This window comes from Perissodus microlepis, chromosome 9 (assembly GCF_051167445.1).
Source record: "Perissodus microlepis isolate ML-2025 ecotype Zambia chromosome 9, ASM5116744v1, whole genome shotgun sequence".
NCBI lineage: Eukaryota > Metazoa > Chordata > Actinopteri > Cichliformes > Cichlidae > Perissodus > Perissodus microlepis.
In genome coordinates, this window is record NC_140469.1 from 29945420 (window position 1) to 29958409 (window position 12990).

At 38.5% G+C, this 12990-nt stretch overlaps 1 protein-coding gene across 1 annotated transcript; it reads right to left on the minus strand.

Moving 5' to 3' along the window:
- Positions 1–3581: 3581 nt before the first annotated feature.
- On the minus strand, positions 3582–4319 carry LOC146380779 (GTPase IMAP family member 7-like). Its single transcript, XM_084940209.1, has one exon. It carries the CDS (start codon positions 4299–4301, stop codon positions 3624–3626), a length of 678 nt encoding a protein of 225 aa, XP_084796335.1. The 5' UTR covers positions 4302–4319; the 3' UTR covers positions 3582–3623.
- Between the last annotated feature and the right edge of the window lie 8671 nt (positions 4320–12990).

The following is a 12990-nucleotide window of genomic DNA, read 5'->3' on the forward strand; positions in this document are numbered from 1 at the left end:
AGTAATAGTCAGGTAACACAGAAACCTTTTATTTATTAATATGATTCTCTTGAGGTTAATTTTACAATTTTTTAAATTGAAATCGAGGGGTATAGTGACAAAAAAAGACCCAGAGGCCCACGCCAAAAGTATTAAAACCAACCATGGATGCCTAACAAGGTAACCAAGAGATGAGAAACAAATTGGATGATAACTTAATGTTTTTAGTATATTTTATAGCTGATTTAATTCACGGGTCAAAACCGACCCGCTAACATAAGAGATGATAACAGAAAGCTAACACAAGAGGAAGGTTAAAGCACCCAAATCATCTGAGTGATTAAAAGAAAAAACAAAACAGTTAATCGTCTGGTCCTATTCCCTTTTGCTTTGCAGTTATCCTACTGGTTTATAACATTCCTCCATCATCTTATTAGACACATTAACAGAGTGTTAAATATTTAACGTTTTCCTTTGAATAAATGTTTGGTTTGCAAGTCCCTCTTGAGTTTGTTTAATGCAACATCAGTTCCTCCCAATACACTATTCTGACATCACCTGATCCAGCTGTTCCCAAATGACTAACAGGCCCAAATGTGGTCCACATCTGCAGCTTTCAGTTGGCCACATTTGACCTGCGATAACAACAATCCCCCGGGGTGAGTATAAATGACACAACTCAAACAAAGGTCAATTAATTATGGATGACATGTCAGGTGGATAAAATGGAGAACAGCTGGTTACCCTCTTACTTAACTGTCAGTGGCCATTTTGCTGATTAAAATGTCTACAAGGAACTTGTCCTCATGGCATTTCTTTAAGAAAATTACTTCCTTACAACAAACCTTCCTGAATGTTTGTGCTTCTCAAGTGTCAGTGAAAACATTTTGGGTGGAATCCAGCAGGTGTTACAGGTTTTTCCACATCAGTTTACAACTTTCTGTCATATTTGTTAAAGTCCCACAACAACATCCTTTATAAAAAGCTGTGAACTCTAATGATGAATTTTATTACTAGAAGATTGTAGTGCTCTGTCAGGTGTTAGAAGATCACCATAGGTCTTACTCAGGCGAGTTCGCTGTTAAACTTTCATCAGGCATTTTTACTTAATTTGATTATTAGTGTAGATGTGTTATTTGCCAGCCTGCTGACAATGAAGCAGCCACGGACTATGCAGTTGGCCCAGTTACAACCAGTTTAGCCTTGCTGCTAGTTTCTCGGTTCAGGATTTTATCAGATTCATAGTTGCTTTCTTCTTGTCTCACTTTGTGTGTGTCCAGAGAAATATAAGTCGTAATGTTGCAACTATTCATTCAGGCGTGCAGGCTGTGAACACATTTTCAGTTTCTTTCCAACTTTAATGCGTCCTGTATTATTGTGAGGAGGATGTTGTGACATGATATCCTGATACATTGCACAACAGCCAAGCGGTATCCTGCCAATAGCCGCTAGGTTGACAGATAAAGGGCTCATGCTGCGGCATCTTGATTTGTTGTGACTGAATTATTAGTGACAATCTTGTATTATTTTTGAATTTTAGAACCACGTGCATACACATATTATTTGTGCTGCATTAAAGAGTGTCACGATCCTTGTCTGCATTAAGCCTTGGGAAGTGCATTTTGATAAATACACACTCTAGGGTTATCACCAAGTGTAGCCGGCATGGTGGTGTAGAGCTTTCATCACAATGAGAGTTGCGACCCACATAGCAAAATTGGTATGGCCCGGATCTGGCCCATAATGTGATTATACATGGCCTACATACCGCAAAGAATGACGGCCCTTTGGTGGCCCAGATCAGGTTTGGCAGAGATGGGCCATACATGGGCCAGCACAAGGCCAGTTGCAGACACACTGCTGGCCCAGAATAGTTTCAGCTCTGGTCCCAGATGTCAGCCTGATGTGTACCTTAATCAAGCCATGTAATAACAACATGTGCTGAAACTTAATAGTGCAAATGTAACATGCTGAAAGTCTGTTCAGACAGTGGACTGAATTATTTTGAGTGCTCTATACAACATGCCACATTCACCTAGTTACACACTTTCTCTTGACTGAGTGCCTCCTAACTACATTCATGCACATTCACACTCTTGACATGCAGACTGGAAGAGCTAGGGATTGAACCACTAACCTTCTGATCAGTATGTGACCTGCTCTACCCTCTGAGCTACAGGTACCGAATGCTAAACATGAGTAAACCCTCACTAGCTTTTGGATAAAGTGTACACTCACAAACCTGTCAAATCTGCATTTGAAACATTAGCTACCATAGCAGTATAGTGTTGCAACATGGCATTTGGATCTTCTAACTAAAAAAATGAAAATAGGAACATAAATAGTGCCATCACTGCCAGACCTGGCCCACATCTGGTTGACATACACCCTGCCATGACACCAGTCAGTCAGAAGTGTCAGTTTGAAGCCGGATCCGGGCCAGACCTGTTTTCTATGAGCCTGGGCCACATACACCAAACCACAATTGGGCCAGATGCGGCATGCCATCACATAAACAGTGCCATCTACACCAGTCCTGGCCCATATCTGGATGACATACCACTTACCATGCCAGAAGTCAGCCAGCAATGCTGGCTTGACACCAGATCCGGGCTAGACCTGTCTGCTCTGTGAGGAGGTGGCTCAGGAAGTAGTGCAGGTCTACCTCATCCAGTGGTTGGATGCTCAATACCTGGCCTTTCCAGTCTACATGCACATTTTTGCTTGAGCAATATACTGGACTTTGATGAACTCCTGATGTGGTCTTTGGGATGTGAATGTTAGCTAAAAGTGCTAAGATGTACAAAAAACAATGTTCGTGAATGATCAAATGAGGTATGTTGTGTAAGCACTACTCTACTATATTCATGTCCTCTAAGCCCTGGCATATCGTTCTGAAGGTTCAAGATGATCCATTAAAAAACTGTGGGTAATATGCAACCTAAATTGAACAGTCACAAAAAAAAGTAACTAATATGATGTCAACCAGCTGAATCAGAATGATTAAGCAGGAGATGAAGAGAGTGAGCATTATGGAGACTGATATATAACTATAAACCTGTCAATATCAGTTATTTCATATTCTCTCAGTTACACATGGGAGAATCTCAGCTTTAATTAAAATTAAGCATTTGAGCCGGAGAGTTGGTTGTAGAAAGCAGTGTTTTAGAATTAGAAAGAAATGATGACAGCGATGCATTGAAATTATTTATTGAGATATAACATTTAAAATAATTACACTGAAGCAACAATAAACAATCATTGACAAAATTAAATGCTTTTCACAATATTTTCCGACAAAAATGACAAAGAAAAGAAAATACATTTCAAACTTCATGCCATCATTTAAAAACAAGTCATTGACTGAAAATATGCATAAAACACACTATTTAAAATAAATTTAACACCAAACCATCAGGGTTGCAAACTCACTACAAATTGGAGCAGATGCAGTAGAGAAAAGCTCGTACTATGATTATTATTTCACTTTATAATGCTTTCCTCTTGAATACCAAAAGTTAAAGTTAAATAATGTAGACAGCTGTCTACACTGTAAGTCTGTGTCAGACTAGACTTCATTATTTACAAATGGGTACAGAAACTGTCCTGTTTAGACTAGATTCATCACTATTTATTACAAAAATTTAATCTCCATGAAGAACAGTACGAAACATTTTGATACGCTGAAACAGCGACTCGGTGAATTTACACTCATCCACGGCCAATCCCTTACTGTGTGCTTCCTCCACCTGTCTATACATGGCGTTTGTGTAGCGTATGCCTCCATTTGCTGCCACCATGTCATCAATCTTCTTGACCAGCTGCTCCACCTGCTTTCTGTCACTGCTGGTGTTGTCAAAGACGTGGAACCTGTTTCCACAGCTTTCAATGATGTGCTGAAGTCCAAGATCAGCTTCATTTACATACTCCTCTATGGTCATGTCTTCAAGATCGCCGCCACGGGTGAACAGCACAATCATGTGCTGGTTTACCTCTGGGCCAAACAGCTCCTGCAGGGCTTTCACTGAGTTTTTCTCCTCCTTAGTGAATCGACCCACTTGGAAGACCAACAGGAACACATGAGGACCGGGAGAGGAGTCTTCAACACATTTCTTGATTTCTTTTTTGATGAACTCATCTGAATTCGCAACGTCCATGATCCCTGGTGTGTCTACAACACTAACTGACCTGTTACCCAACTGTGCCACACCTTTTTCACAGACCTCGGTCACTGACCCCAGTAAGGGACAAGAGCTGAAATTTGTTTTTCCCAGGATGGTGTTTCCAACAGCGCTCTTACCCACACCAGTTTTCCCAATCATCACAATGCTCAAATCAGGACCTGAAACACAATTCACAATTCACTTCACAGGACCTCAAACACAATTCACTACTTTTATTTGATGAAGATTAACTATAAATCTTACATAGTGGAAATGAAGCCATCTTAACTTCACTGTTGTCACTGCGCAGGTGAGAGAGATGAATGTTAAAGCCTCTGTTCAACACAGTGCTTTTATAGCTTTACAGCTGGCATGCCTCTGGCATTTGACAGTGACAGAGGTGTGGGTTCAAACTGGTTCCTCCAGTTTTGGATTTCTGTTTTACCTTTTGGACATTGTTTGAGGGTAAAAGGAAATAATAACTAGTCTTTCCATGGGTAAAGTGATACAGAAGAAGAGTTTATTTATGTGTGCTTTTGCTAATACTAAATCATTTTTAATTCTTCGTTAAAAATATAAATATTTATCAAAATATATTTTTGATCAACACATTCCTACATTATGTAACTGAGTGAAAAAAATCATGTTGAAATCAATATTTGTGTGATGGAGCTGCTGATAAATCATGTTAAAGTAAAACATAGAAAAAAGAAGAAAATGCAGCTTATCTCTTCTGCATGAAACTTTTGTACCTGGTCACCATTTCTCCCCCCTCTTTTTCTTCAACATTACATCTGAGGTGATGTCTAGTCCTACCCATTGTAACATATAATGGGAAATGCCTACAATACCTCACCCAGGAGGCATCCTTGTCAGATGCCGGAACCACCCCAACTGGTTCCTTACAATGTGGAGGAGTAGCGGCTCGACTCTGAGCCATTCATGGACGGCCGAACTCTTCAACCTATCTCTAAGTTAGACACCTGCCACCCTTTGGAGAAAGTTCATTTCTGCCACTTGTATTTGCAGTCTTGTTCTTTCAGTTACTACCCAAAGCTCATGACCATAGATGAGGGTAAATTGACTGGTAAGCTTAGAGCTTTGCTTTTTTGCTCAGCTCTCTCTTCAATACGACTGACCAATACACCATCAGCATTACTGCAGCCACAGTCACTGCTCATCTCTCCCTTCACTCATGAACAAGGCCCCAACATACTTAAACTCCTCCACTTGGGGAAGCAACTTGTTTGTGACCGAGAACCTTTCCATTAAAGGACCATGGCTTGGAGATGCTGATTCCCATTCCCGTCGCGTCACACTTGGCTGCAAATGGCCACCACCTGATGAGGCCAACAGAACCACATTATCTGCAAAAAGCAGAGATGAGATTCTGAGAGCCTAGAAGTGTTGTCCATAAAAATTATAAATATAATCTGTGGCAAAAGGCAGTAGAACACACACTGGAATTAGTTACTGCTGGCAATGCGGACCAGGTTCTTACAATGGTTGTATAAGGATTGAATGGCTTGTAGCAATTGAGCCAGTACCGCACACTTACCAAGCACCTCCCACAGAGCACTCTGAGGGACACAGTCAAATGCCCACCAAACACAAATTCCTATACACCTTCAAGTATCCTCAAGAGGAGAAAGAGCTGGTCCAGTGTTCTGTGTCTCTGGCAAAAACCGCATTATTCCTCCTGAATCTGAGGTTTGACTAATGGATGGACTCTCCTTTATAGCACCATGGCATTGACTTTTCTGGGAAGGCTGAGCCACCCAGTTGGAGCATATCATCCGGTCCACCTTCTTGAAGATAGGAACCACCTCTCTGGTGTGCCGATACAAAGGTGCCACCCCTGAGCTCCATACAACATTGTATAGGTGTGCCAACCAAGACAGACCTAGAACATCCAGAGCCTTTAGGAACTAAGGGGTTAACCTCATCCACCCCAGTGATCTCCCACCCGGTGAGGGACGACTCGTCTCCTCAGACTCTGCTTCCTCTACAGAAGACATGTCAGTGGGATTAGGGAGGTCCTCGAAGTACTTCTTCCACTGCCTGACAATATCCTAAGTCACAGTCAGCAGCGCTCCACCCACACTATATACAGTCTAGTTAGAGCACCGCTTTCCTCTCTTCAGTCGCCTAATGGTTTGCCAGAATCTCCTTGAGGGAGTCTGAAAGTCTTTCTACTCAGCTTCTCAGTACCTATCGGCTGCCTCTAAAGTCCCACAGGCTAACCAAGCCCGACAGGACTCCTTCTATAGCCTGATGGTTCCCTTTAACTCCGGTGTCCAGCACCTGATTTCAGGGTTACCATCACGGCAAGCACCAACCACTTGATGCTTGTCACTACAGTTGCACTGAGCCTACAACTCAGTGTAGCAGCTTCAGCAATGGTGGTGCTAAACATTTGGACTCAATGTTCCCAGCCTCCCTCAGAATGCTGTCAAATCTCTGCCAGAGGTGGGAGTTGAAGATCTTGCGGATGAGGCCTCAGCCAGGTGTTCCCAGGATGAGTTCACTATACGTTTGTCCAGCATCTTCCCCTGCCACCATGTCCAACTCACCACCAGGTGGTGATCAGTTGGCAATTCAGCACTTCTCTTCACATGAGTGTCCAGCACATACAGCCCCAGATCTGAGGATATGATTGCAAAATCGACCTGCGACTAGGGTGTCCTGGTGCCATGTGCACTTATGGAGACCTTTACGTTCAAACATGGTGTTTGTTATTGAAATGATCGATCATGCTCATCTCTTTAAATCCAACCTTTCTCAGCAGACAATATTTACATACCCATTCTCTCCTCAGCCTCTCTCCTCTCAAAATTACTATTAGCTCACAGTAGGTTATTTAGATAAGAATAATTCAAGTTTGTTTATTTTGTGATTATTATCATTTGAGTTGGCTTTTGCTTTGCTCCTGCTAAATTTCTTTACTAACATTTCTGGAATTCAGAAAGTCTAAATTATCAGCATTCCCTTTTTTCTTTTAACTCTTTGTAACAGTGAAGATGAAATCTTTGTATTATCATAATATCACTCAAAGGCTTGGATTTCAAGACTACTAAATTCTAACCCAGTTATTTATCAAGTGCATTCATTGCTGGTGAATTTAAAGGACAGCGTGTGGTTGAAGAATTTGTTGCTTCTAAAATATCCTTTTTACAGTTCACCTTCTGGTTTCATCTATGGCTGTGAAAGACAGAATGATCCCAGCATAATGAAGCATATCTGGAATGCATCCAAACAAACTAGTCCATTGTAAATCACTATTAATCAAACTTTTTGTATGGATAATATCAAGCCAAAACATGCAACCTAAATTCCAGAAAAAATGCGTCGTTCTTAAAGTTTGAGCAACTAAAATACTTGAAAATCACATTATGAATCACATGAATGTTCAAACTAAGAAATTTTTATGCGCAAAAATTAAATAAAATTGTATAAAAAAAGTAAAATTTCATGGTTTGTTGTGTCATTTACATTCTGTTATAGAGGAAATATTCGGTCATGTGATTTGAAAGTCTTTTAGTTTACATTTTGTTGAAATTCAAAGAATGTCCCAACTTTTCTGGAATTCGTGTTTCACATGATCACATTTGATAGTCATGTTTTGAATGACTATCACTGTGATAAATCATGTTTATCACAGTGTTTTGTTCTGTGTTTATATAATGGTCTGTAAGACACACATCTGTAGTAATCTGAATGTACATTGTATCACTAATGAGAGTTTCACAACTACAATTGTAAGAGCCAGATAAGAATTATTTGATTGTCTTTAGCTATAAGCCAAAAGCACAAAAAATAAAAACAGTAAGTAATCAAAATAGAATATATAAAAATTTACCTTTTTTAATTAAACTACAAAAAAGTGATTTTTCATGGTAGTTTTTTTATGATAGTTTCACAGACTGCCTATATTTTATTAAATTAAATGAAGACATTAACACACATATTTCAAAACAATACATCGTCTTTCTTACAAACACACATTGCACCGTGATTCTCTTGTGAGTCATAAAGTTTTGCCACAGGGCGGCAGAACTTCAATACAACCAGAGCACGAATGTCGGTTTTTAGAAAAGAGAACATGATTTTGAATTTTATTTGATGTAAAATTTTAACAAAAAAGTTCTAACGTTTTTTACTTTGTGTCAAGTTTTTAGAAATTTAGACACAGTTTTTGGGAATGTATTTAAATATTTCAGAAATACCCATACATTCAAAAATATATCACTCTGAAGCTGGTTCCAGTTGTAGATTGTTTAATATTCATAGGTCATGTTAATCAGTTATTTCTTTGAACATTCAAATTGGGTGGTGTATCACATTTACTAGTTAGTAGACATGCTTCAACACATTGGATTTTTCTTCAGGTTTCTAAGATTGTCTTCATCTGAATGAGTAAAGAATATTTAGGGTACATAAAAACAGTCTACACTGCAAAAACTCAAAATCTTAACACATATATTTGTCTTATTTCTAGTCAAAATAATCTCATTACACTTAAAATAAGACGCATTCAGCTACAGAGTAACATTTTAGTGAGATATAAGCTGTGTCCAAATTCAGAGGCTGCATCCCCCTGAGGACCCGGCCTTCGCAGTCTATGTGGGGCGAGTCCTCCGAAGGCCGGGTAGGCCGGAAGTGAGCAGCTGTGAAATTGGACGGTCTAGCCTTCAGATTTGCGTCACCAGCTGTCTCGGTGGAGTTTAATAAACCTCGCCGCCTTCGCTTCGCTATCTAAAATATAACAGGACACTTGCGTGAAAATACTATAAATGATCCTGAAGTGAAACAGTAACTGAAACACAGTTTGGCTTTGACGGAGGCGGTCGCATCTTTTCTCCCTCTCCCTCATCTTATCTTTCCTGCTTTCATGTCCTTGTCTAGTCTTGTCTGACCTTAACCCTCAGAGACTCTCTCAGTCTTGTTCTCTAAAACCTAAAGAACATTGATTGATCAACTGGTCTCTCAACCCAATTGCCCCCCTTTCTTAACAAGAAGCCTGTGTTCTGGAGAGCCAGAGTGTCCTGGAGGAACGTTTCCTCCAGGACACGATGGATGGATTTCGTTGTTTTTCTTTACGCAGCCTCTTCTGACCGTTCTCCCTGATGTGATGTTTGTGTAATGTATGTATGGTCAGAAAAGGTTCAATTTCGCTGCAGGCAACTGCAAGTGACAAATAAATGCTCATAACTGCCTGAGAGAACAAGATGAACATCAGCTGAAACCAGGCAATGACAGTTTTGCTGATTAATAGAACATCCTGCTTTTCTTCCTCATGGCATGACTTTAAGGAAGTGAGTTCCTCACAGCAAACCTTCCTGAATGTTTGTGTTTCATTATGAGCTTCTCAGGTGTCACTGAAAACACTCTGGGTGGAATCCAACAGGTGTTACAGGTTTTTCCACATCAACATCAAACGTTCTGTCACATTTGTTCAGGTCCTACAACAACATCCCTGTTTTTTTCTAAGAAGCCTTGAACTCTTACAACAATTTATTACTTGTAGATAGGCGAGTAGTTTCTTAATGAAAAGTGTAACAGCTGTGGTTTCCACTGTACTTCCTACATAGTCATCTAGCCACATTACAGATTTTATCTGAATTTCTATAAAACTAAATCCCTTTCTAAACCTAATTCTAAGTAAATAACAGTAATCATACTCATGAGAAAAACATATATGACAAAAGGATTCATTTCATGTTTTTTTTTTTTCATTTTTCTTATTTGAAAAAAACTAGACAGTTCTCTTTTTTTCCTTGTTAGATTTGTTTTGAGAAAACAAATAAAGCACATAGACATATATTTTAAGTACAGAAAGCAACTGGCCAGTCTCTGTGACTAGCATAAAGTCAGATTAGATGTTAGCTAGAAAGCACTAAGATGTAGAAAAAAAAGTGCTTATATGAATTATTGAATGAGGATTTTTTTTTAAGCACTACTCAAATAGAGTAGAAAAGTGCATTAAGGCAACCAGTTAATTTATCAGCACATTGGATGTATGATGGTAGAGAGTAATAGTAATCATCTGAAGATGTAGTTCTGTCTCCTTATAAAGATGACTTGGCTGAGCACAAACCACATTTTTGTGATTACTAATGATTCTCTGTTAGAAAATCAGAAAATGTCGTCATAGTGGCTTCAACTGTAACTACTTTAAAAGACACAAATCTTTCTTCCAGCTCCTGAAGACAATAGAATAATTGCTTATTTGTTTTCTGAGTGCTGATGATTGCATTGTTTTCTTTTTGGTGCCTTTTTTATTACTTTATCTTTTGTAGTCAAATAGACTATAATGGCTAAAGAATGTCTAATGTCTCTTAACAGTCATAACCAACTGTACAAACTGTGATTAAGCTGATTCAAGCTGTAAATAGTTAAATATTAGTCATTAATATAAGTCTGTGATTTTTCTAATGCATCACACTGAGAAGTTAGTAGAGACAGGATTTAAGAGGAAATCCTAAAGTGACACCGTGACTGAGAAACACTGAACTGTCCATGAAGCAACATAAACATCAATCGAAACCAAACGGGGAAAGTTTTGCAGATTAAAATTTACATGTTACAAGGAACTTCCTGGTTTTCTCTCTGACAACATGTCTTTAAGAAAAGTATTTCCTCACAAAAACCTTCCTGAATCTTTCTGTACGATTATGAGATTGTCTGTGGGTTTGCACCTACAGTTTACAAGTTTTTTTCACATCACCAACTTCTGTGACAACTTCCTGTCAAATTTGTTCCATCCTCTCACCAAAATCCTTGTTCCTTTTCAAGAGGCTATGAACGCCCATTAATGATTTTAATCATAGGAAAGTAGTGTTGGACCAAATGTTAAAAGATCACAGCACAACTTCCTGTTGGCTCATTGTGTCCAACAAAAACATCCAGAACATCTCAGATAGATTATTCTCTGAATGAAAAGTATGACAGCGATACTTTTGACTTCTAAAAAGTGGAAGTTTAAAAAAACTGTTCATAATAGATGATGTTCTTAAGAATCTCAGAATGGTGGCTGTAAAGAGGCCATTCTTAATGAAGGGACACTGGGAGAAAAGGCTGAGGGACAACAAGAAATTAAGGTCTTAAAGAGTAATTAACCTGAATTTGAAAATTTTGGTTCAAATCATCAACATGTACCGAGGAGCTCTGGAGAGAGGTACTACAGAGAGTTTTTACAGCCATCTGTAAAACAGGGTGTAGGCTCTGTCATGGTTTGCTGTTGGAGAGCTTGTCAAAACTGATAAAAAATTTGAAAACAAGAAAAGTAAGTATCTTGATGCATGCTCATTCATCCAAGTAAGGGCATCCTAAAATTCACTTCATCCGGAGGTAACGAAACGTTTCTCTCGCTGAAAACGTTACGTCCAGATATACTGAATCAGCTTTTGAGGCAGAAAAGTAAGGTTAGATTTCGATCCACAATGTGATATCATCTGGAAAGAATGTGATTGGCAGTGGCTCAATTCTCTTCATGAGAATGATCTCAAACACACTGACACTGCAATAAAATCATACCTGGCTGGAAAAACACCATGAGTCAAGGTTTGGCCTTCCCAGAGTTTTCTAAATAAAAACATGACATGCTTAGCTTCTAGATCTAATCTGTGGTAAACACAATGACGCAAATCATTAATAAGCAGAGGAAATATAATAACACCCACATACAAAAGTTACTGACGTACATGGATCCAAAAACTCACAGTCTTCCCAAAAAAGAAGATAACTGGGTCAATGCTGGTGAAATACGTAATTGGACAGATAAATATTATCTGTAAGAGACTTTATTCCAGACACAAGTGGATATCCCAGTATAGGTTTCAAATATTTTTTATTGATCTTATACAGCGTATGTTCTGTTTAGAGAGAAGAGGACGATACAACTTACCCACATATGTCTTCTATATATTTCTGGAAAATTATACGTTGTGAATGCCATTAAATATAATTTAACTTCTACATGACCATTACTCACAGTGAGAAAGCTTTGTGGATTTGTTAAAAGTACAGTCAACAAAATCAGCATACATTCTTGTGTTGTTCTTGTGAAAGGTGAAACTGTTTAAACATAAATGGAGTGAACTCACTTCAGCGGATATTTCATTTAAACCATTTTTTTGGTTCATACTCACATTTACTTAAAGAAATTAACACTCAAAAAAAAGAGCATTTGGACAGTATTACCGTTGGTGAGAGTAGTCTAAGGTCAGAATACATCAGTAGGATTTCCTTGAGACTATGCCAGTGCAACTTAACCAGGATCCTTTCCAACACAAAGCTACACTATCATGCCATGTGTGTGCTGTCATGAGACAAACAAAGATGACAGAATGTTGGATATGCAATGTGACGTGGAAATACCTGGATGTTAAAACATATATTTAGTAAATAAAGCTGATTCTGATTCAGATTGTGAAAGTGGGGTTTTATACTTAGACATGACTGATGACAGTGGTGTATTTAAATTATTTATTTAGGTAAAACATCAAAATGGATAATGTTGAAGTAACAATTAACAATCATGAACCCAAAGGAAATTTTTCTTCACAATAATTTCATTTAAACAACCAGAAAACAGACCAAAAAAACCCCCAAACAAATAAAATTCAAACTTCTCCTCTTAGAAGTCATAATTCATCATTTCAAAATCACACAAAAATACAAAATACAGTTCAGTTCAGATATCACAAACCACCCTGATTATAAACTCACTACAAACTGGAGCAGATGAACCAGAGACAAGAAACACTTTGAAAGCACAGCTTGTATTATGATTAGTATTTCACTTTAAAATGTTTTCCTCTATAACACCCAAATACAGACAATCAGC